General features: G+C 51.8%; 3 protein-coding genes across 10 annotated transcripts; 2 read left to right on the top strand and 1 right to left on the bottom strand.

Annotated features, from left to right (window-relative positions):
• Positions 1–496: 496 nt before the first annotated feature.
• LOC147167790 (proteinase-activated receptor 4) lies at positions 497–4,456 on the bottom strand. Its single transcript, XM_086087451.1, has 2 exons — positions 3,023–4,456; positions 497–2,531 (listed from the first exon to the last, which is right to left on the bottom strand). The coding sequence occupies exons 1-2, from the start codon at positions 3,519–3,521 to the stop codon at positions 1,480–1,482; spliced, it is 1,551 nt and encodes a 516-aa protein (XP_085943577.1). The 5' UTR covers positions 3,522–4,456; the 3' UTR covers positions 497–1,479.
• Positions 4,078–10,478, top strand: rnf130 (ring finger protein 130). Of its 2 annotated transcripts, XM_086087449.1 has the most exons (10): positions 4,078–4,361; positions 4,435–4,495; positions 4,815–5,117; positions 6,141–6,332; positions 6,814–7,064; positions 7,318–7,389; positions 7,471–7,553; positions 7,908–8,004; positions 8,073–8,262; positions 8,790–10,478. In XM_086087449.1, the coding sequence occupies exons 1-10, from the start codon at positions 4,095–4,097 to the stop codon at positions 8,876–8,878; spliced, it is 1,605 nt and encodes a 534-aa protein (XP_085943575.1). In that variant the 5' UTR covers positions 4,078–4,094; the 3' UTR covers positions 8,879–10,478. The 2 variants fall into 2 exon arrangements, with proteins under 2 accessions (XP_085943575.1, XP_085943576.1); XM_086087450.1 differs by lacking the exon at positions 4,435–4,495.
• An 834-nt stretch (positions 10,479–11,312) lies between these two features.
• tbc1d9b (TBC1 domain family member 9b) lies at positions 11,313–23,873 on the top strand. 7 transcript variants are annotated; one of them, XM_086086955.1, is made up of 23 exons: positions 11,313–11,576; positions 12,135–12,245; positions 12,329–12,447; positions 12,657–12,888; positions 13,291–13,549; positions 14,212–14,419; positions 15,200–15,388; positions 16,182–16,295; positions 16,844–16,994; positions 17,176–17,390; positions 17,470–17,587; positions 17,925–18,127; positions 18,186–18,268; positions 18,348–18,477; positions 19,354–19,452; positions 19,532–19,600; positions 19,666–19,912; positions 19,977–20,042; positions 21,405–21,473; positions 21,644–21,697; positions 21,827–21,865; positions 21,946–22,031; positions 22,518–23,873. In XM_086086955.1, exons 1-23 carry the CDS (start codon positions 11,459–11,461, stop codon positions 23,037–23,039), a joined length of 3,501 nt encoding a protein of 1,166 aa, XP_085943081.1. In that variant the 5' UTR covers positions 11,313–11,458; the 3' UTR covers positions 23,040–23,873. The 7 variants fall into 7 exon arrangements, with proteins under 7 accessions (XP_085943081.1, XP_085943080.1, XP_085943076.1 ...); XM_086086954.1 differs by having other exon boundaries at positions 16,179–16,295; positions 21,827–21,871; XM_086086950.1 differs by lacking the exon at positions 11,313–11,576 and adding an exon at positions 11,592–11,872 and having other exon boundaries at positions 21,827–21,871.
• The last annotated feature ends 579 nt before the right edge of the window (positions 23,874–24,452 follow it).

Raw genomic sequence — 24,452 nt, 5'->3', positions numbered from 1 at the left:
ATGCGAAGTGCGCATTATGCAGGTTGGCGTGGGTTCGCTCCCCGGCCTGGGAGACCCTGTTGGCATGTGCGCGTGTTTGTGGGAGGGGGAGGGGGTTAGGATATGCATGTTTAAAATGCATTCAATCAAAAACAGCAACTTTCCAGCGGTTGAAATGTTACAAATCAGAGCTCGTTCCATTGGATCCATTTCATTGTCAATGACCGTATGGTCGTTTAGCCTACCCACAATGCACCACGCCGCTACCCACAATGCACCGTTCCGTCGAGATGCGCATGGAACGGTATTTGAAATGTTGCGTGGCTTCAGCAGTAATGGCGCTCATTAACTCTTATGCCAACATTGTTTTCTTAAGTGATGCTCGTTGCGCTTCACTTTGATCTGCTTCAAGTACAGATCATCTTGTTTTCAGTTTAACGACTACTCATGTATGGATGTCACCGCTCAGAATAACTAAGAGTACACAGTTAGGTTTATTGCTTATTTGATTGGGACAATGCACATTAATTAACATAACGCAGAGCATGTCGAATAGGACCCTCCACAAAAAGTAGCTCACAATTCAACAAATCGCAACGTTCTAAACACGTTTGAAAAGAAGAAGATGTTGCGCAAGAGAGCCAGCCGACTGGTTTGTCGCTTTAAGATGGCGTCGCCGTCGCAATTTCCAACATTTGGCACGGAGCTCCTTGACTTTGTTCCTCTGACGGCCACCAGGCAACCGTTCATCCGCTTTCCCAACCGCTTGGCCTCACACGGGTCACGGGCGTGCTGGAGCCTATCCCAGCGTTTGGCTAAATTTGGTCCTGCAGGCAGTTTGTATTTGACCGTTTCCTGGGTTTCGTCAGTGCTCCGGTGCCGCCTCGCTTTTGGGACGAGTCCGTTCGGAACTTTCAACGTGTACTAACCGGGAGCAACTCGTACTTTTTTCTACTTCAATCTTACAATATTGGTCAAAAATACAAATACGACATGTAAATGTATAGCTTTATTGGTTAGCTACATGCTACTGTGTAATTCAATTGTATTCATTTAGCTCCAATTCATAACAGCAGTTATGAACTTCACTTCTCCTACAGTTTGAATGTTTTAGGGCCGCAGGAAGACGTTTCCTTTGTGCGTGCGTGTGCGTGCGTGCGTGCGCGTGTGGCTGATTCTGAGATGAGACTTGAGCAGAATAAACTCAAGTGTCAGAAGACCGATTACGCGGAAGCAGCGCCATCTTTTTATTGACACGTTGGAGTTGGCTATGGATTCACACAAAAGCGATCAAGTATGTCAAGCGGTGGTTTAACATGTTCAGATGTTCAACTTGGAATGTCAGCAAAGCTTCTCATGAAATTGTCGGCGTCGTTGGAAGACCACGATCATGACAACCGCGCACGTGGCGACTTTCAAGGCGGGCGGCATCCCCGCAGGCGCTGACAGAATTTCTGCTGCGACCTTATGACGCCTGCGGCGCGGCGCCGGTCGGGCCGTTCAGGTCCCGGCGGGGTTCCGCGTGGAGACGGACAGCAGGGTGACTTTGGTCCTGGGCCCCGACGAGGATGAGGAGTAGGACGCCTTGTCGGGCGGGCGGGCCGGCGGCGGAGCGCTGCGGCGGCCACAGAGCGCGCGCTTGGCCTTGTCCCTGAAGTCGGCCGACACGTAGTAGAAGATGAAAGGGTTCAAGGAGCTGCTGAACGTGCTGACGGCCAAGCTGAGCATGTACGGCACGTAGACGTCCTGGCCCACGCCGTGGCCGTCCGCGGCGTAGGTGAGCAGCAGCAGGACGTTGCTGGGCAACACGCAGACCACGAACACCAGCAGCACCAGCAGCGTGACCCGCACGGCGTGAGCGTAGCGCTCGCCCTCGGCCAGCAGCGCGCGCAGGACGCCGCAGTGGCAGAAGACGATGACGGCGAAGGGCAGCAAGAAGCCCAGCGTGAACAGGGTGGCGAAGTAAGGCAGGAAGAAGTTCTCCTGGTCCCGCTGGGGCAGCGCGTCATGGCAGGTGGTGATGTCGGGCCGGTCGAGAGCGTACGTCTGCTGCGACATCAGCAGCGGCAACATGGCCGCCGCCACCGCCGCCCACACCGCAGCCGTCATTCGCAGGGACGTCCGGCGGCCGCGCAGGCTCTTGGCGCCGAACGGGTGCGCCAAGGCCACGTAGCGGTCCAGGGCCACCAGCGCCAGGCACAGCGCCGAGCCGTACATGTTGCCGTAGAAGACGGCCGTCACCGTCCGGCACAAGGGCTCGCCGAGGTCCCAGTGGTTCCCGCGGAAGTGGTACGCGATGCGGAAGGGCAGCGCCAGCAGCAGCAGCGAGTCCACCGCCGTCAGGTTGATGAGCAAGACGGTGGACGGCAGACGCTTGCTTCTGAAGGCCAGGATCCACAGCGCCAGCAGGTTGGCCGGCAGCCCCGCCGCCAAGGCCAGCAGGTAGAGCGCCGGCAGGTACAAGGTGGTGGTCGGGGCCTGGATCTCCTCCAGCTGCTTCTGGTTCAGCGTGGTCGCGTTGCACGACACCCTCAGCCGGAAGGCGCGAAGACCTGCGCACAACCGCGACATCGGGAACAAACGTTTGGAGATCGAAGCACAGAAGCAAAAATGGCAAAGGTTGGATTTCTGTTTATGGCCAAAAAAGAGGCGCGCGCGCTCACATGTTGATTTTGTTCATGAAACGGCAAAGAAACGCGACTTCCGCTGCGTCTTGGTGTCCTCGCTACCAACGTAGTGAAGACGGACTTCTACCCTTCGGAAAGCGACCGTTAACGAGGTACGAGAGACCCGCAAAGCCAGGACGCGGATCTTTCTCGAGACCTTCGGAGGTCAAACGTATCCTTGCCTTGACTTGCAAAGACCAGATCACGTCTCAGTCTTTGGGCCGGACCAGACCAGCGGCCTTCCGTCCCAGTAATACGGAACTTCCTTGCGTGCAGAGATTCCAGGTTGAGCAAAGCAATTTTGCAGTAAACGAGCCGAGTCATGTTTGCGTTTGGTGTGCAGGTTTTGTGCCAAAGAGGAAGAAGAGTCGACTCACGCATGGACATGCCGGAACATTCCTCGGTGGGACCCGCCGATGACGAAGACGACACGCCGAGGACGGACCACAGCAGCCAGACCGAGAGCGGAAACCCAAACCACTTCATCACCTCCGTCCGGTTGTTAACGCGTCGTCTTTTTTGGGGCGATTTTCTTTCGTAAATAAAGAAAAGTAAACGTTTGTCTCCAATTTGTCTTCCTACGCTCCTTTTTTTTCCTGACTTCTGCTCCTTTTTCGCTTTTGCTTTGGCGTGGAGTGGCTTGCTCTCCTTTTCGGTGAAGTCTGATGCGGTCCAGATGTGTTCCGCCTCCAGGAGACGAATCGGTTCTCTTGCATCTCCACCGCGAGAGGCGCGCTGCATGCTGGGTAGTGAGCTCATGGTGCCGAACATGTGGGAAGTATTTGTACCATTTCCTGTTTTCACGTCGCTGTCCGGTCCCGATAAGAACGCTTCCTGTCTGTGGCTTTCGATGGCGCTGTTGCCATGGCGACACATTCAAGTCACGTACAAATAAAAGTCACCTCGACACGACACTGCAACATCTGCAACATCTGCAACATCTGCTGGTCTTCGTAGTCCAGTCATGCGTACGCACTTCACTTCCCATGATGTCCATTTACATTATTAAGTCTTACCTACGGGTGATATTTATTCATTCGTTTGCTTTTTATCTTGTTTTGTGACATGACTGCTTTTGACTCCATGTCCGGCACTTTTTTATGCAGCAATGGTTGTTTCCAAGTCCTTAATAGAAAGACGCAATGGAGTTGAGGCTGCAGTCTTGTTGCTCGATTCGTTTTGAAGTCCTCGTTTTGCTGGAGGAAGCAAACCGACAAACCATCATCTGATCTTCTTCCACTTCTCCCTTTTGGCTTCTCTTTTTTCTTTAATAATGATTGGAAAATACCGTTCAGTATTCATTTTTGCAACCACTCGCCACTTTGTGTGAAAAAAACTCAATCTCTATCGCTATGTGCACATTGAACATTATATTCTCGCGATACTTGATGAACATCTCGGCAGCTCAACACAAACACACCCGGGCGCAGAGTGTGTCCGCGTGTGCGCATGCGCGCTGCGCCACTGCCGAACTGGTGGAGCTTCCGCAGCGCACGAGCGTTAGCGGAACCAAAACAAGCCCAAAAAGGCTCGAGGGCACTCGCAGGCCCGACCGGAACGAACCAGAGCGACGAGGACCCCCCTCGCGACCCACGCACAAACCCCAAGCCGTCCGGCCAGAACTGCCGAACCCCGGCGGCGAGGACGCGGATCGAGAGGCACCAGGAAGGAAGGAAGGCCGCCTGTGCGTCCGCGTGCACGCGCTTCGACAAAGACGTGAGTCGTGCACGCTGCACGAGTCCCTGAAATGCAATCGGATGGATGAAGGACAGCGTGTCTGTCTTTTTAGTTGCTCCTCCTCCTCACGCAAAACTACACAACAAACACAAACCGCGGCAGGAGGCCTGAAGGTGAGCATGATGATGATGATGATGATGATGATGATGAGGATGATGATGATGATGATGATGGTCATCTGGCCGTGCTGGGCATCCGTAGAAAGAGACACACTAGAGAGGGCGCTTTAGAAAGGGAGGCTGCCGTTGGACATCAGGACATTTCAGTGGACGAGATTAGAGGACATGAAGACGTGCGGAGGACACGCACACGCACACGCACACGCATCGATGAATGGATGATCAAAATAGTTGTTGATGAATTTGATCACAATGAGATGAATTGTTGCACTTGATGTCGTTTGATGTTTTTCTTATGCCCGCCCGCCGACAGTTTTGGATGAGGACAGCATGACGTCCCTCAGCCGGAGCGGGCTCCGCATCCCCTCGGTGCCGGTCCTGGCGTTGGTCCTGGTGCTGGTCCGGTCCCCGTGGACGCAGGCGGGCCGCTCGGACCGCGGCGGCGCCGTGTTGGCGTCCGAGGAGTACGTGAGCGCCACGGTCAACGCCAGCGTGATGGACGCGCGAGGACACGCCGTCCACGTCATGAGCAGCGAGGACGGAACCTACGGACAGAACTCGCCCAAAGTCGACACCCGCGCGCTGCTCGTCGTCACGCCGGCGCCGCGCCACGGAGGTAAACTTGCACAAATGCGCAATCAAACACAAAAACCCACAAAAGTTCTTTTCACACGCACGCCCTGCGATTGGTTGGAAATCAGTTCAGGGTGTGTCCCGCCGACTGCCTGAAGCCAGCTGGGATAGGCTCCAGCAACCCTTGTGAGGAATAAGCGGTGAACTTTTGACTCAAATGTCAAATTCCCGGTTTTTGTCACTTTCGGTCAAGTCCAAAATGTTGTTCCGGCATTCTGATGAATTTTGGGTTTGTGAATCCATAGGAAGCAAAAATGTCCCAAATTGAAGGTCACGTGCACGTTTTTCGGCACGGTTCGTTCAAGGTTGCAAAATGTTGCAAAATGACGTTTGCCAGGCACTTTTTCTTGTCGCCATCAAATGTTCCAAATATTTTCCCCCAAAGTTTCCTGTTACGGGCCAAACTTCCTCTTTTTGTTGTTGTTGCCGTTTTTATTGTCCTTCAAAGTTTCCAGTTCTGGAATTTGGAATTTTGCAACCCTACGCAACCGTGAGATCTCACGGTTTACTTTTCCCATTGAAATGATTCCGAATTGAGATCTCTGCTCACCCGTCGACTTTGGTGACGTGATCCGTTGCCATCTGCCGTATGCTTCGCCATTTATTTCATCAGATCGTCAATCACGGGATTTATGAAGATGGAGTTTATTCGTCAATTCGCACAACGGTTTTGATCGTCTTAACGCTTTTATTGAAGCAACATGCAAGTGATTAAAAACAAGCTCTGGGGAGACGCCGCCATTTTAGAGGGTGGAAGCGATGGCGTTTACGTCACGACAGAGCGCGCGCGTTTCCGCACGCGGCCTCGCCATTCCGAACGAAGCGTATGCATGACGCTCGTTGGGATTGACGAAAGGAATCCTGTGATTCCGAGTGAAATTCCAATCGGATTCAAGCTTTTCATTCCCATTGAGGCGTTCATATGGAGCCTTTTCATTCCGTTTGGCGGTTGGGATTCATTCTCATCGGAATACGAGGCTCCATTTTTTTTTGCGCGTGTGTGCAGTGGTGGACCGTCAGGGCTGCGACCCCAACACGCGCTTTACGGCGCCTCCTCGTGGCGTCCAGTGGGTGGCGCTGCTGCAGAGAGGAAACTGCACGTTCAAGGAGAAAATCCTGAAAGCGTCCGCGTTCAACGCCACCGCCGTTCTCATCTACAACAACTCCACCAACAAGACGGTCAAGATGGGCCACGAAGGTCAGTCAGCGTGCTAACGTGCTAACGTGCTAACGGGAGACTTCCAGGTTGCGGCCCGGCGCGGCTCTCGGACGCGCCGCCGGATGGGCTTGCTGGGTCCGTGAAGCTTTTTGGGGGCCACCAAGTGCTAAGTTACAAGCGGCCGACATGCGACAGTTCGCCGATGAGCTCATATTGAGCGCCTTTAAAGTCCTCACAAAAGCGCGTCGTCGCTTTCCGTGTTTTTAGGGCAACATCGTGTGAAGAAAATGTCGAGATCGCTTGATGAGATTTGTCATACCTGTAAGGTAGACGGTGGGCCCAAAGGGTCCACGGGGCCGTCATGTACGCAGGAGGCCGGGCCGGGCCGAGGACGGGCCGAGTCCGCTCCCGCTCCGGCCCGTCCTCGATCCTCGGTCCCGGCGGTCCCGGCGGTCCCGGCGGTCCTGGCGGCCGGCTGGGCTGCGGGTGCGAGCGTCACGCGCTGTGGGCTGGCCTTCAGGTACGGGCGAGACGGTGGCGGTGATGATCACGGAAGCTTACGGCAAAGACATCCTGGCCCAGCTGGAGCGGAACCTGAGCGTGCTGGTGACGGTCCTGGTGGGCCAGCGCAGTCCCAGCAAGAACATCAACCGAGGCTCGCTGGTCTTCGTGTCCGTCTCCTTCATTGTCCTCATGATCATCTCCTCCGCTTGGCTCATCTTCTACTTCATACAGAAGATACGATACGGCGGCGCGCCGCACCGCGCACACGTACGTCTGTCCGTCTGTCCGTCTGTCCGTCTGTCCGTCTGGAGCTACCAAAGTTTAGCATTTTTATTTGCTTTTCTTTCTTACTTTTTACAAAATGCTTCATTTGAGTGTTTATTAGTTTTTGTTCTCGCTTTCTTTTTGTTTTAAAAACAAATGTGAATGCTAATAAACCTTTGCGTGAGTGTGTGTAAATAAGTGTGTATGTGCTTTGCGTGTGATCCTAATACGGCGTGTCGCGCTGGTCTGTCATCAGCGTCGTCTGGGTGACGCGGCCAAGAAGGCCATCGGGAAGTTGAGCACCAGGACGGTGAAGAAAGGCGACAAGGTCAAAAGAAAACCATGACCAATGTGTGTGCGTGCGTGTGTGTTTCATTTGCAATCATAATGTGTGTGCGTGTGCGTGTAGGAGGCGGATCCCGATTTCAACCACTGTGCGGTTTGCATCGAAGCGTACCAGCTGAACGACGTAGTCCGCATCCTTCCCTGCAAGTAAGTCATGTGACCGCCAGGGGCACAAAATGGGCGGAGCCTGAGTGACGTCCGCGCAGTCTTTGATTTTCGGCAGGAGAGGAAAAAAATGGTGTGAAATGAATATAAAACATCAATTTGAGGACATCCCAACTTTGATTTGGACCCGCGCTCTAACTTTGTATTTCACGGGTGGGCGGGGTCCACGTGCAGCCACTCGGCAAGACCGAATGTCACGTGACGTGATGCGTTGATCATCGGGTCACGTGACCACGTCATTGCCGGTGCGGGCTTGTTACCAAATGCTGTGAAAAAGGCCCCGGGGTCCTTGGTCGCGTTGTCACGGAGACGATGATGTCACGCGTGTGTATTCAGGCACGTGTTCCACAAGGCGTGCGTGGACCCGTGGCTGAACGAGCACTGCACGTGTCCCATGTGCAAACTCAACATCCTCAAGGCTCTCGGCATCGCGGTGAGTCCGCCCGCCTCTTCTTGTCGCGCGCCGCCACCTTGCTGATGTCGCCGCCGTTTGCCGTGCAGAGCGGCGTCCCCTGCGTGGACAGCGAGGTCCTGGACGCGGAGCGTCCCGGCGAGGGTTCGGCGTCCGCCGGCCCGAGGGCGCCGCCCGGACGACGCGCCGGCCGACCCGCCGTCAGCCTGGAGCCGCTCAGCCCGCCCCGCCCGGAGGCTCCGCCCCACACACCTGCCGACATCGCCATCGCCGTCACCAGTAAGATGCGGGCCGGGATCCTTTTTGTCCATTTTCTTGTGCACTCCACATTTTCTGATGACTTTCTACATGTCGTTTTTTTTTTTTGCACGTTTATTTTATTGACTTTTTGTTTAGGTCGATTTTTTTGCCATGTCAAGGCCAGAAGAAGGTTCGACATTGCCGGTTGCGAGTCGGCTTGTTGCGCCTCATCCAAACACATTGAATAGCTCCATTACCGTAACTTTCCCAAAAATGGATCCGCAAAATTCAAAAGTCACATTTGCAGCCTGGAGGTTGAATTTTATTACACGCAAATGATTGAGAGTTCGGGCTTTGAGTTTTATTTGATTTATTTTGGGGCTTTTTATTTTGACTCTCTTGAGATGTTTTCACAGATTTATTTTCAATGATGTTGAATGAGATGAGATTTAGAAAAAAATTTAGACTGAGTTTTAGGTTGTTGTTTTTTTTTTTGAGATGTTGAATGTCAAAAATTGAGTGCAAAAATTCAAAGTTGTCATTTCAACTTGCTTGCGTGCGTGCAGGCGGTCACTTCTTCACGTCGACGCCGGCGCCGCGCACGGAGCTGCCGGACCTTCAGGCCCGTCTTGACTTCTACGATGACAAGTCGTGAAGGCCGTTGCCGTGGCAACCCCTCCTCCTCCTTTTCGCACACACTCACACACAAACATACACACAAACATTCTGACCTGTGTTGGGACACTGGACCCAAGTAGTCCAAAGTGTTGTGGGGCAAGCGGATGACTCTGGATCTGGTCTCACTGGGTTTGGGAGCAGTAGAAGAAGAAGACTCGAGAATCTTCCACGGAAAAGTGAATTCCTTGTCAGGTTCTGCTTTCCCGGAGGCTTGGAGACGTTGTGTTCGGACTTGGAACTCACCCTGACTTGTGGTTTCTCCCTTCCGATTTGGTTCCTGGGACGCGATCGGGGACGACAAAGGCTGCGGACTCCGGTTCCGCTCGAGGACCCTGGAGAATTGGCGCGGATCCGCCGATTGTTTTTCCGTCGTTTTTTGTTCCTTCTCAGAAAAGCGAATTGGCCGAATTCCAGAGTGCCTGAATGTCGGTCAGCGGACGCGACTGCAGCTGGATCACAACCAAAGAAGCAGAACCGCTGGCGCTGTGAAGCAAGCCCAGTCTATAACTGAGACCAGAACCAGAAGCAGAACTTCCGTAAAGACAATCACGTGACCCTGGAAGAGCACAGCCCCCCCCCCCCCCCCCCCCCCCAATGGAACAGCCCCTCAGCCGCCCATCCAGCCAGTCCTGCTGAGATCCCGACCGCGTTCCCGTTGTCGCCATGGTAACCGTGTTTGTGGCAGTTTCTTCTATGACCGGCGTGGCCAAAGGTTTGCCAGGCGTCCAAAACGGAAGCCAGGCTGGCACATTTCTATGCTTTACCACCTGAAGCTAAAGGTTAGCCTAGCGCAGCACGATAACCGCAAGCTAAGATTTGCACAAAAAGACCGAAGGGAAAGGCGACGACTCGCTTTGCCTACTTAACTTGCGTTAGCGTAGCAAGACAAGGAAAGAAATCATCGATCCATCAACGGATGCGCATCAACTGACGAGCTCGTCGGCACGTTAGCCGAGCAGCGAAGCCGCCGACGTGAAATCAAGTCACACCCTGACAGCGACCTTCAGTTTGCCCTCGTATGAACTCCCTGAAAGTCCCTCTTCGTGACCGTCGTACCGACTCTGGGCTGCTCCCTTACAAGGGTCACCGCGCTTAACAATTACAGTTATTATCAAGTAAAACAGCATTAACACAAATTTATACTATCTATAGAGCACTATTTATCACAAGAAAATATATATCCTACAATCTATTAGAACCGTGAGCCAAAGCATACAAAGTGCATAAGTAAATAATAATCACGTTTGCATATTTAGTCATAAGGATAAGCAGATATCAATCCTGATTGGGACTCAACGCGTTCATATTCGTCATTTATGTATTTGTGATTGGGAGCTGATCAATACTTATAGATCTGTCATTGAAATACAGGATAGTTGTTTGCACATGGCAACGTCAAGCGAATGAGGCAAAAGGTTTGAGCATTTACACAATAACTTCAAGAATTATATGACTTCATGTTTGTTGTAAAATATGATGGCATACACGTGACCAATGTGTGTGCGTGTGCGTGAGAGAGAAATTAATGTACTGTAGTTTATTTGTAGTTTGTCACTAATAAAATGCTGCTCCTTTGACACCTGCCAATCAATCATCTTGCTTACTGGTCACCTGATCCTGGTGTGCGACGTGATTGGTGCAAACGTCACTTAGCATATTATGCATTGCATTTACCGTCGCTAAATATTTGGAGACAAAAGTCTGTTTATAAATATGAATTTATGTTTGCATTCACAGGCTGAAAGTGATTTGATGTCAAATGTTCTATCATGGCTTTTCTAACTAACAATTTTAAAAAAATAACGGTAAAGATTCATAAACACGAGTGTGCAAGTTCATAATAATGAAATTATGAAGGCAGTCCTTCCTGTTTACTTGGGCAATAAAACAATATCAAAATACAGGAAAAGTAAATCGAGTAACTTGTATTAAAAAAAAAGAAGAATTAAATACATTGATTCCGTGACATTTATTGTTTGCAAACCTCTAAATGAATATTCATCAAAAGCTGGCATTAATCTCCGTCAATTACAAACAGTGGCGATGATTTCGAACATGAGGACAAACTTAGCGACTGGTCATTTCTTCGGCTTGAAAAGAAGTGATCATGTTCGTCCTGGATTGGCTGGCAACCAGTTGGGGGCGTACCCCGCCCCGCCTCCTGCCCGAAGCCAGCTGGGATAGGCTCCAGCGCCCCCGCGACCCTTGTGAGGACAAGCGGTTAAGAACATGGATGGACGATCTTGTTGGTCTCGCATTTTTCAAGTGCTTTCCTAAATGATGGTTTTGATGCATTTCAACATGAGCGCTCGTTAAAAAGCGTTTCCGGAATGTCGGCAACGCATTTCAATGCGTCTCGTCTTGCGGTTCGCCTCCCCGTCACTGCTAGTGACGTCGCGCGGAGGGCGTGTCCTTCGCGTCAATCCGGAAGTGATGTACAGTCAGCAGACTGGGTTCGGAAGAGAACAAACACACGCACACAAGCAGAACCCGGCCTTCCGCTCTTCCTGGCGAGCGGAACTCGAGAGAGCAGCGAACCGAACCGCTGAGGAGGAGCATGTGGATCCACCCGGAGGAGGTTCTGCTGGCCGGCCCGCTCTGGGTGTCCGAGCGGGCCAACCCGTTCTTCGTCCTGCAGAGGCGGCGGGGACACGGCCGCGGAGGGGGGCTCTCGGGTCCGTGGTCTCGGCTTCCTCATTATTGTTATTATTATTACTCTGCTCCATCCGCTTTCGCATCGTTATTATGACGCTTGCTTATCATTCTCATCTTCTTTGTTTCCCGTTTTCTTCTTCGTCATCGTCTCCTTTTTCTTCTTTTGCAAACAAGCCGCCATGCCCACTTTCGGTGCTGAAGTGTAGTCACGATGGACTTTGGAAGAACACACAGCAGCGACATTTTGTTTGTTTGTTTGTTTGTTTGTTGAGTGAAGAAGAGACTGGACGTCGTGACGTCAGCAGCCCCGTTGGACGTGCGTGCTGCTCTGCTGATGGTTTTGTTGGTGCCAAGAGGTTGAGTGGACCCACTTGGTACCAACATCAAAAGTTCTGGATGCCAACTTATATCTGCCGTTAGCAATAACTTTGTCAATTGGTACCACGACGAGCAGACGAACCTCGATCTCGGTACCAACATAAGCTTGCTCAACAAATATGTCGGTACCAAAAAGTTGCTTTGTTGGTTCGAAGAACCTCTGTTGCTGTGTTTTGACGCGGCGTTTGTTGCGTCTGCAGGTTTGCTGGTGGGGACTCTGGATGTGGTTCTGGACTCCAGCGCCAGGGTGGCCCCCTACAGAATCCTCCTCCAGACCGCCGACTCGCAGATCTTCTGGAACGTGGCCTGCGGTGAGTCCCGCCCCCCCCGACCGGGCCGCTCCGCCCGTCAGTCCTCAATCCGCTGCCGTCTGAGTCTGGGCCGCATCTGGCAGGTTCCTCGCGTAAGGAGATCACGGAGCACTGGGATTGGCTGGAGGGCAACCTGCTGCAGACCGTCGCCGCCTTCGACAACGACCGCGACGTCGCCACCTTCGTCAGGGGCAAGATTTCCGTACGTTGTTGTTGCTCCCATCTTGCTTCTTTTGAGTAGAATTTTAGTACCTGCGTCAATGAATAATTGTTTGCATTCATTTTTTTATTTCAATAAAAAAATGGCCCAGCCTTTCGTCAGGGCACGTTAGACAAACGGTGAGCTGGTCGCCAGGCCACAATGCGGAAAGCGGTCGTTTGAGCGGACGTCCCGTTTGTTCCCGGCCGCAGGGCCTGATCGCGGAGGAGAAGCGTGCGACGGCGGGCGAAGGGCAGGACGAGGATTGCGGCAAGTTCCAGGAAGCCCAGCTGAAGATGCGCAAACTGTTCGTCATGCCCGAAGAGGAGAAGCTGGTCAACTATTACTCGTGCAGCTACTGGAAAGGTCGCGTGCCGCGCCAGGGTTGGCTCTACCTGTCCGTCAATCACCTGTGCTTCTACTCCCTCCTGCTGGGCAAGGAAGGTACGCCGGCGCTTGTCGTTCCGTTGCCAGCGCCGAGACTTTCTTCTGTTGCTGCTGTGATTTTTGCCACTAAGACATTCGTCATCTTCCCAGATTGCCGCCAAGATCCTCTCGTGTTTGGACGACAACGTAGCATGTTGAAGCTAGCAAACGGTTTTGCTGTTAGTCCCAACTAGGAAGCTCGCCCCAAAAAGTAGTCGGCCCACTTTCTTCAATATGATGCACCGCGTGCGTCATATTTCCTTGCCAAAATCTTGAAGCGTGCGTGAGTCCGTTGACTCGGCGGCATGGACGGCACGCGGCCAATCAAACGAGTGACCCGACTGGCCGAGGAGGCGGCGGCGGTAGATAAAGCAAAATTGTCTTTGCGGTTGTGAGATTGTTTTTGTTGCTTCCTCGCAGTGACTTTGGTGGTCCAGTGGACGGAAGTGACGCAGCTGGAGAAGAACGCCACCCTGCTGTTCCCGGAGAGCGTCCGCGTGAGAACCCGGCTGGGCGAGCATTTCTTCTCCATGTTCCTCAACGTCAACGACACCTTCAAGCTGATGGAGCAGCTGGCCAACTTGGCCATGCGGCAGCTGCTGGACAACGAGGCGTTCGCCGCCGACCGCTCGCTGCCCAAAGCCTCCAAGACCCTCAAGAACGTCTCCGTCCTCAAGAGGTCCGGCAAGTCCCGCTCTCCTTTGCAATTGTTGGCCAGGGGCCGCCATCTTGGAGGGGCCGCCTCCAAATACATTTGGCGCTTATTTTGAAGGGAATCTGGGCGGGCGAAAGCAAAGTTGTCAGGCTTATTATGTTGAGAACCAATTTGAATTTGAAGGAGCGTATTTTCTCCAGAAAAAATCATTTTGACAGACCATCTGTCACTTTTTGCCAAATGTTGTAAATGTTGTCAGTTGGGGTGGTTTGAGAATGAGGACCGAGTGGAGGGAGTTGCCAATCATTTGCTCACTCCCCGATCACCGCAAAAGTGACGGAACCGTCTTCTTGACCCGCGAGTCACTCAGTCGTGCGTTACTTTGTCACTTTGGCTGATTTTGAAATCGCTGAGTAACCACGGCACGAAAATCACTTTGTCAGTCCGTCGGTACCTCAGTGTGACTTTTTACCAACATCCCACGATTTCTTCCTACCAGTTCAGTATGACTTTAGGACATGAATCTGAAGAGAGTATTTAAAAAAAATAAAAATAATTAAAATAATCCCGTGGCAATATGGAGATGCTGTGACTTGAAATCCGTCCACAAGCGTGTCTTGCTCGTGTTTTGCCGGTGGAGCGCCACGCGGGTGGGACGGAGCAATCAGCGTGCGCTTTGCGGGCAGGGATCTGGACGCGCGGGCCAAGAACGAGCGTTACCGCAGCACCTTCCGCCTGACGCAGGACGAGCGTCTGGACGGACACACGGACTGCACGCTGTGGACGCCCTTCGCCAAGATGCACGTGGCGGGACAGCTCTTCATCTCCAACAACTACATCTGCTTCCGCAGCCGAGAAGAAGACCTCTGCCAGCTCATCATCCCGCTCAGAGAGGTCTCACGCACGCACGCACGCACGCACGCACGCACGCACGCACGCACGCACGCACATGCCAAACATTTCAAGGTCATTGATTGCAGCTCGACCCAAACAAACGCTCGTCCCCCTAAAACAACCATTTCCATTTTCCCGCTCGCCGTTTCATGCCGTTTGTGAAACACGGCGAACGTGTGTTGTTGTTTTGCTTTGTTTTTACGAGTTAGCCGTTGTCACGTGATCCATTTCTTAGCTTTGAGTTGTGGTGGGCGATCTTGTCAATTTCAAATGAAGTGAAAAACAAAATGGGGACAAGAGCTGGGCAGCCTTTTCCGTGCTCACACAATATTGTCTTCCACCATTTTGAAGAGTCATCCAAAATAACAAATATGGACACACATCAGCAAAAGCTGCACAAATAAACGATGCAAAATGTATTGATATGAAAACAAGTTTGTTTGGGCGTCTGCAACAACATTTGCGAGTTTGGCCATCTCGCGCTTGGCTAACGTGGCTCATGATTTCCATTGCCGGCCCAAACGGTTGGAGCCGGGATTTGAACCAGCGAGCCTCCGATCGCTGGACGACCCGCTCTACCGCCTGAGCCGCAGTTGTTGGCGGCCATTTTGATCCGGGACCTTTTGCGCAGCGTCGCAAGTTGACCGGCTTGTTGACCGGCTTGTTGGCGGCGGGCGGCGCAAACGTTTGTGATTGTCATCAAAAGTGCGAACGTGTGCCAGGAGGTCAAATGTCAAACGTGCTGGTACGTGAGTCCAACGTGCTTGCTTGGCGCGTCAGGTGTCCATCGTGGAGAAGGCGGACAGCAGCAGCGTCCTGCCGTGTCCCGTGTCCATCAGCACCAAGAGCAAAATCAACTTCCTCTTTGCCAACCTGAAAGACCGAGACTTCCTGGTCCAGCGCATCTCCGACTTCCTGCAGCGGACGCCGGACAGCTCGTGGGGGGACGTCAGTCCTCTGGCGGCCGCGGTAAGACTTCCTTGCTCTTGAAGATGACTTGATGTCCTTGCATGAAGGAACGAGAAGGACGCAACGTTGAGAATCCTCTCGACTGGCCGAGGTTGTCAAAACCGTAAACTAAGAATTTGTCTTGTGTCGTAACAGTAACAAGCAGCTTGATTAAAAGGAACACGTAACATACGCGGCGCGACGTCTCGTAAGGGTGCCAAACTGTTAGCTGTCATCTTTGCTTAGTGATTAGGACCCGGTCCCTTTGTCCCCACCCCCACCAATCAATCAATCAGTTGCGATGGAAATCCACGGACCCGCGTCGGACCCGATTGAATCAAATCCAGCCAAAGCCAAACATGCTCGACGGCCAAGTGACGAGTCGGCATTAATGGCGTCATCGTCATCGTCAGCGTTTTGCGCTTTCATCAGCGCGCGCTCGGTCGTGGACGCACGTGTTTGCTTTAGCTCGTAGCGCCGTTAGCACGTACCTTCTTGAAATGAGCACAATGATCTTGTCTGACAATTTCATTTGAAAGACAAACAACTGAACTTGAAATAAGCAAATTGAGGTTACATTTAAGAAACGATGTCTTCGCAGACTTTCAGCATTTCTTGCAACCTTTTGGCAAATCAAAATGAGGAGAGAAGATTTCCTTCGAAGGAAGCTGACCCGTCTTAGTGCAGTTACGCGATTGCCTCGCTGGCGTCGCGTTTCAGCTCATTTCAACCGTCGGACTTAAGAAATGACGTGCGCGTTCTATCGCGATGTCAGCAGGAAGTCTCAACAGTTGTCATTTCGTCCCGCCAGCAGACGTCCTCGAGTGTCTCCAGGGAGCGTCTTTACCATCCTGACGTGCCGACGGCCACGCAAGCTCTTCTGCAGCTTTACCGCAAAGACGCTCCGCAGGACCCGGGACCAAAAGCTGTGAGTCCAACAACGCACGGGACGCCGCCCAAAACGACGAAAGCCCGTTCGTTCGTTTGTTTTTGACTCGCTCATGTGCACGCGTCACGCCAATAACACGGAGACGGCGGGCTCGTTGAATTATTTCTGTGGCAATTGGAAATGTTGAACAACGTTTGCATTTCACGGGCATCTTTGTGCCGCCAAAAGACCAAAACAAGACATTCCAATCGGCAAACAATATCCAATTCAACCAATTGATATCAGCTACTGCCAATATCAATTTCACGTCACGTCAAACCATGTGGTGGTCATGTGGCGTGACGTGGCGTGGCGTGGCGTGACGTGACGTGACGTGGCGTGACGTAGCGTGACGTGGCGTGACGTAGCGTGGCGTGACGTGACGTGACGTGGCGTGGCGTGACGTGGCGTGACGTAGCGTGGCGTGACGTGACGTAGCGTGACGTGACGTGACGTGATGTAACGTGACGTGACGTGACGTGACGTGACGTGACGTGACGTGACGTGACGTGACGGTGTGTGTGTGTGTGTTTGGTTGCGTGCGTCAGATGAAGGAGAAGATGAAGGAGGAGGCGTGGAACATCCACTTCTCGGAGTTTGGCCGCGGAGTCTGCATGTACCGGACGTCCAAAACCCGAGAACTGGTCCTGGGCGGCATTCCCGAGCGGCTCCGAGGAGAACTCTGGTTGCTCTTCTCAGGTCGGCATCACCCGCTTCCTCCTCTGACGCTTCTATGACCTTTTTCTTCTCCTCCTCCTCCACAGCGTCATCCTCTTTTCTTTGACCTTCTTTCTTCTGCGCGTCATCTCCGTCCCGCTTCGGCGTCCGGGCTGATGCCGTACGTTTTTTCCCCCTCTTCTCCCGCCGGCCCGGTGTGTAGGAGCGCAGAACCAGATGTCGATGCACGCGGGCTACTACGGCGACCTGGTGGAGCAGGCGGCGGGCTCGTGCTCGTTGGCCACGGAGGAGATCGAGCGGGACCTCCACCGCTCCATGCCCGAGCACCGAGCCTTCCAGAACGAGCTGGGCATCGCCGCCCTGCGCCGCGTCCTCACCGCCTACGCCCACAGGAACCCGGGCATCGGCTACTGTCAGGTGGGTGGCGCCCGCGCTGGCGCGGCCGTGCGCGGGCCTGACTGACGGGCCGCCCCCCGCCCCGCCCCCTCGCCCGCAGGCCATGAACATCGTGACGTCGGTGCTGCTGCTGTACGGCACGGAGGAGGAGGCCTTCTGGCTGCTGGTGGCGCTGTGCGAGCGCATGCTGCCCGACTACTACAACACGAGGGTCGTGGGTGCGTACGGCGCAAAGATGCTCGCGCTCGCGCCGCATTTCTACTCGTGCGCCGGGATTAGAACGCTGCGCTTGATCTCAGATTAGCAGAATGTTAGTGGAGCAGATGCACCCGCATATCCTGATCCAATGGCTGGAGTATCCCGGTATTGATCCCGATACTCCAGTATTGTGGATATTGTGATTGATTTGGTGGCCGTTTCCACATTCCGCTATCGGGCCAAATGTTTCTCATCATGCAAAAGTGTCCCGCAATATCTTCTCCTGCCAATTCTGGAATATGCCGGCAGAATCTCTTCATCCAAACATTTGAGGGTCCAACCGGCGTTTGTTTGCAGGCGCTCTGGTGGACCAGGGTGTGTTTGAAGATCTGACGCGGGCCTTCCTGCCGCTGCTGTACGAGCACATGCAGGACTTGGGCGTGATCTCCACCATCAGCCTGTCGTGGTTCCTCACCCTCTTCCTGTCCGTCATGCCCTTCGACAGCGCCGTGCTGCTGGTCGACTGCTTCTTCTACGAGGGCATCAAAGTCATCTTCCAGGTACGCCGCTCGCCGTTGGCCGCCGACTGGGGCTGACGCGCCCCCGTCCCGCCCGCAGGTGGCGCTGGCGGTGCTGCATGACAACATGGACGCCTTGTTGGCCTGCGGCGACGAGGGCGAAGCCATGACCGTCCTGGGAAGGTAGCAGTCGCCGTTGGGGTGTGGCGCCGCCCGCCCCGTCAACCGCCCGCCGCCAGTCACGATTTGTGTGTGTGTGAAGGTACCTGGACCACGTGGTAAACAAGCAGGTCGCCACGCCGCCCGTCCCCCACCTGCACGCCCTCCTCACCGGCGGAGACGAGCCGCCGCCCGAGATTGACGTCTTCGATCTCATCAAGTCGTCCTACGAGGTCTGATGATGATGATGACGATGATGATGATGATGATGATGATGATGATGACGACGATGTTATAAGAATAGGCCTCCTTAAGCCTTCGTTGTTTCCACTCACGCAGGAAAGTATTACGACATTGTGCGAGCAGGTAGATCAAGACAGGCTCAACGTTAGGAAAAACGTGGGGGGGGGGGGGGGGGTCATCATCATGCTGAGTCAAGCCTGTCAGTCGTTGGCGTTAGTTGAAGGGACATTCAAGAAAAAAAATGCGTCAGCACTTCCGAATTGTTTTGTGAAGGGAGATCAAAAGGATGTTTTTTCTTCCACTCAACATTCCCGCCTTTTGCGGCCAAACAGACGCGATGTCGCAACGTTGTGGGAGTGTCAGCAGTTGGTAACGCTTGCGTGAAATGAACTTGAGATGGTCACGGAACATTTTGGGCGGTGGGCGGAGCTTTCAGTGGGGCATGAAAACAAAACGCGGCATTTCCGTCCATTTAACCTTTTTTCATTGATGACATATTTTTTCAATATTTAATTTTTTAACCAGCACAAAAAAAATTTGGGTTGAAAAACAGAAAAACTTCAATCGTGTCTAATTTCTCCAAACTATTTGAACTTTTTGGAAGCCAAAAGAGGGAAAGAATTAAATGATTTTGGGGGGGAAAGAAATATTTGTGAAATTGTTAGTGGTGACCTCCTTTGGGGTCATAGCAGACATCGGTTGTCCCCCAAAAATCAGGAACTTGATTTGAAAGGATTGACAGGTGAGACTCGCTCATCATTGCGCAATCACACGAAATAGCCGACTTTTGTGAAATATTTACACGTCGTCATTATTTGGAACGGCCGGCGCTTTTCAAATCTCTCGTTCCTGACTTGTGTGAGCAGAAATTTGGCGGCCTTCGCTCTGATGTCATCGAGCAGATGAGATTCAAGCAGAGGTTAAAGGTCATCCAGTCACTGGAGGACACGGCCAAACGCAGCGTGGTGAGCCAGCGGGCGAGGTCTCCAGCTAACGTGCTAACGTGCTAACAGCCGACGGCCTGACGACAGGTTTTGTGCGCAGGTGAGAGCCATGATGACCGAGTCGGCCTTCGCCATCGACGAGCTGGAGGAGCTCTACTGCCTCTTTAAGGTGGGAACCGGCAGGCGACGGGCGACCCTTAGCGCACGTTGACACCCGCCATTGGCCCCTTTCAGGCCCAGCACATGAGCGGCCGCTACTGGGGCTCCGGCGGCTCGGCGGCCGAGCGCCACGACGCCAGTTTGCCTTACCTGGAGCAGTACCGCATCGACGGCGGGCAGTTCTCGCAGCTCTTCTGCGCGCTGGCCGCCTGGCGCTGCGCCGGCCACGCGCCCGTCCTGGCCGCGCGACTCTTCAGGACGCTGGACGGCGACGGCGACGGCGACGGCCTGCTCAACTTCAAGGAGTTGGTCACGGCGCTCAGTGAGTCCGCAGACGCCGCGCGCGCGACGCCAGCGACAAGCGCCGACCGCTCGTTTGTCTGCAGGTGGGACGTACCACGGCGACATGACGGACAAGCTCAAGCTGCTCTACAAGCTGCACCTGCCGCCCGGTAACGATGTGTGTGCGTGCGTGCGTGCGTGCGTGCGTGTGGCACGGGCCGATATGACGCAACATCAACAACAATTATTTGGCTCAATCAAAACATTTTTTTAATCTATTATAGAATAATTAGTAGAAAATGTATGAACGGCTGTTCTTTCTTTCAAATTTCTTTTGATTGATTTCACAAGAATACAAAACAGACCCCCCCCCCCTCCTGCCCCCCTCCCCAAACTGAGAAAACAAACCCCGTTTCACTGTAAGCCACCATAAAGTCTCATCATAAACGTCCAGAGGCTTCTTCGGTGCCATCGCTCCCGATACTGAATGCTGACGGTATCAGAATAGAATACACTCAAACCTTGGACCGCAGTCCGTCTCCAAGTGCTGCTTGAAAATTATTTTCTTTAATTCTAGATAAGGACGGAGCTACCGCATGAGAAATTCGATTAAGATGGTGCTTGAGTCATCCGTAACCGTTGTCGGAGGTTTATTTGGGGCAGGCGGTATGACGACGCTTTGAAATGAAGAAAGCTGGCCAAGATTCTAAAATGCTGTGATTTAGGAATATGAAATCTTTGGACGAGCTGTGCGAAAGAGGCAAAAGCATCATCCACAAAAAGGTCATTTCCACGTTTAAGGCCCAAATTGGAGCACAGCTGAAATGAAAGGCTTTTCCACTGTTGAGGGTACAAAAATAGGATTGGACGCCACTCGGCTAAAAAGGCAAGTATCAACTAAACCATTTGTTTTCTTAAATTGAGAAGATATCCAAAGGGAAGGAAATTGAGTACTGGCTTGTTTCCACTGGCAGTTGGCGGGTAATCAATAAGGGAGAGAAAGCGACAGGAACGCGCTTCCGTATTGGACGGACGTTCTTGTGTCCGACTTAAATGGCATCACTGCTCAGCTATTTTTACAACACTCATATTGGCCTTGGGGCTAACCGGAACTTTTTTTTTTTTTTTGGTAGCACAATGCACATAAATCAGTGCATCTGTGTTTACAGTGTGTCGTCCTTCCCGTCCTCCTCGTCCTCCTCGTCCTCCTGCTCTGATATGAGCCGAGAAGGAGAAAGAAAAGGTTCATTAATGCAACTCTGCAAGCAGCCAATCATATTGTGCCCTGCTCTCAAAAAGGAAAGAAACAAGCTCATTCGCAGTGACGGCGGTTTTAGCGCTTATTGAAAGACACGGAGAAGCCGTAATGGGCCCATGCCTAATTGAGTATTTTTTATTTTTTCATTTTAATTTGGGGGGGGGGCTTTTTAGCCTTTAATTGACAGGCATGTGCATGTGTGGAACATGTTCTCCTGTTCTCCTGCTCTCGTGTGCTCCACAAAATGCACATCGTTTTCTTGCTTGTTTGTCAGCTCTGTGTCCCGAGGAGGCGGAGTCCGCTCTGGAGGCCGCAAACTTCTTCACTGATAACACGGCAAAAGGTGACCGCACACACACACACACACACACACACACACACACACACACACACACACACACACACACACACACACACACACACAAGCAGCCAGCCGTTTGATGAGTTGATGATGAAAATCTTCAAGTCGCTTGTGCTTGAATTTTGGCTAAATTCTTCTTCTTCTCCCTCCAGAAGATTCCGTCGTGCCGGAGGAGGACATTTTCCAGCAGCAGGAAGTGACGGCAGGTTTGTTATGATGATGATGATGATGACAATGATGACGACAACAACGACAATGATGATGATGATGATGATGACGACAACAATGACAATAATGATGATGATGATGATGATGATGATGATGATGATGCACAGGTGAGCCTGGCGGAGGCGGCAGCGGCGAGGACAAGAAAGGTAAAGGTCGGGTCCGGCTTTACTTTGACTGTGCAAACAAAGTGCGGCGGTCGCCGTGACCTTTGACCTGTGCCTTTCAGAGGATTACAGGTACTACCTGCGGATGTGGGCCAAGGAGAAGGAGCCCAAGCAGGAATCCATCAAAGATCTTCCTCGAATGAACCAGGTCAGCACGTCGCTTGATTTTCTTTTTTTGAAATTATTTTGCCGATTTCCTCGTTTACTCCAAAAGTGGCGAGTCATCGTATTCTTCGTGTTTATTTGAAAGCTTTGTGGTCTGACATGAAATCACACTCAACTTTTCCTGTTTGAGACCAATTAGCATGATTTCCAATCTAAAATGAAAATCAGGCCATTTGGGAAAACCTTCCACAAGAAGCCAATCGCGGGAACTTGCCGTCGCTGCTCGGGTCCTAACAAACAAAAACTCAAACTACGTTTTTACTCGACTAAAAAACAACTCAAAATGATCGACTAAATCTTTGCAAACTGCAGTTTGTTTGACTTTATTGCACAATACTTGTTACAGTCAACACGGAATAAAAAGTAAGCCTAATGAAAAATCTCAAACTATGATGCAGTTGACCTAAAAGAGGAAAAGTTGATTTGCTGTGAAAAGCAAAAGACGCCATTTTGGTTTGCACGCGTGCAGGAGCAGTTCATCGAGCTGTGCAAGACTTTGTACAACATGTTCAGCGAGGAGGAGCGCGACGAGCAGCAGCTCTACCACGCCATCGCCACCGTGGCCAGCCTGCTGCTGCGCATCGGCGAAGTTGGCAAGAAGTTCAACAACGGCGACAAGATGGCCGCCGGGTGCCGCGCCGAGGCGGGAACGCCGCCCGACGTCCGCCTGGAGAAGGGAGACGACGACGTCGACGATGACGACGAGACGGCCGAAGACACGTCGGCGTCGTCATACTCCATGCTGAGCGACGACACGTCCTCGGCCGACGGCGGCGAGCGGCCGAGGAGGAGGCGGGGCAGCGCGGCCGACGCCGATTGGTCCGTCACCTTCGAGCAGGTCCTGGCGTCCATGTTGACGGAGCCGGCGCTGGTGGACTACTTTGAGAGGAAACGGGACATCCGGCTCCGGATGGCCGTCTGCAAGACCCGGCGGGCGGCCGAGCGGCAAACCAGCTCCGGTTCCTCGGACCGCGAACGAGGCGACCCCTGACCCCTTTACCAGTCCTGATGTTTCACGTCGTTGGCAGCTGCGTCGCCGTAACCGTGCATTCGCTTTCGCAATAAAAGGAAGGAAGTCCTGAAGCGGGGGAAAAAGGAAAACACTTTTTGGATATTAGCTCCTAAAAAAAAGGAAAAAAAAGTCTTTTCTACAGACGCACACCACAAGAAAAATGATCCATTTCATGTTCTCATGTGAAAAATGTCACATTCAAGTGAGATGAGTTTTGCGTTTGTTACGTGACAAGTTGAACTGGCAAAACAAAACAAAGCAATTCTTTCCGCTTCAGCTCAGTGGCAGAGTTTGAAAAGTTGCGAGCAACCGTGCCGACGTGTGAAAAATGAAATCAGGTTCCATTATGAGAAGATGACACGTCGCTCCAGAGGGTTCCGCCTCTCATCCTGACCGGGAAAATGGTTTCCTTTTTGTTTTTGCCAATGTCAATGTGGAAGTCAAACTTCAAATGTTCAAACGTGAAATGTAATGAATATTCTGTGGCCGCAGCTTCCGTAGTTTTGTTTTCCATAAAAAGAAAAAAAACTCCCCCCCCAATTTGTGCTTCAGAGAAAAAACAAACAAAACTCTTTTAATGTGAAAGTGATGTGATCTCATTTCCTGCTCAATTGATGCTTTTACTCTTGAAGTGACTGAAATTTGACAAATAAATGTGGAAGGCTTTATTGTGTACAATGAATATGTATATGAACATACTGTATATGCAGCGCTTATTCTTTTATTGTTCTTGACCTTTTAACTACTCTCATCAATATTCATCCATCCTGACAAGATGTCTAATGAATAATCAATAAATCAATATTCAACAACTTTATTTCTTCATGAATGCTTCAGATTCATTATGCAATATTTCTAAATGGCTCTTTGCACAAATCCACGACTTCCTGAACTCAATACCGCTCCTTCATTTCTTGTCTTTTATGATTGGACAAGCTGATTAATCAGGTGTGCCTGACCTCAGTAACCACGACAACGGCCAGTAAGGCTTTTTTTTATATTCATAACAATGTATATTATGGAGCGACCATGTATATATAGTAAGACTTTTTTTTATTTTAACAAACATGTAGAGCAAGGCGTTTTTTTTTAATTGAGTATTTTTTAAGTATTGAGTAAAAACTGTCTTGCTGACTTGTGTGACGAGTAGAAAGCTTGCTGGCTTGGCTTAAAACACTTGAGTTCGTTTTGCATCGCTTCTCGTTTTAGACGCACTTTGTCGCAGTCTCCACCGCGGGTAAAGTTTTTTTTTTTTTAACAAGTCAGTAAAGCGTTTTTAAAAAGATGACCATATAAAGTATGGTGTTTGTGTGTGTGGGGGGTGGGGGTTAACGACCATGTATAGTCAATAATTTATTTTTAAAAAGAACTGTAAAGTAAGGCTTTTTTTTT

Source organism: Leptonotus elevatus, chromosome 10 (genome assembly GCF_054856555.1).
Source record: "Leptonotus elevatus isolate MCC_2025b chromosome 10, RoL_Lele_1.0, whole genome shotgun sequence".
Classification (NCBI taxonomy): Eukaryota; Metazoa; Chordata; class Actinopteri; order Syngnathiformes; family Syngnathidae; genus Leptonotus; species Leptonotus elevatus.
The sequence above is the reverse complement of the archived record's forward strand: the minus strand, read 5'-3'. Positions and strand labels throughout refer to the sequence as shown.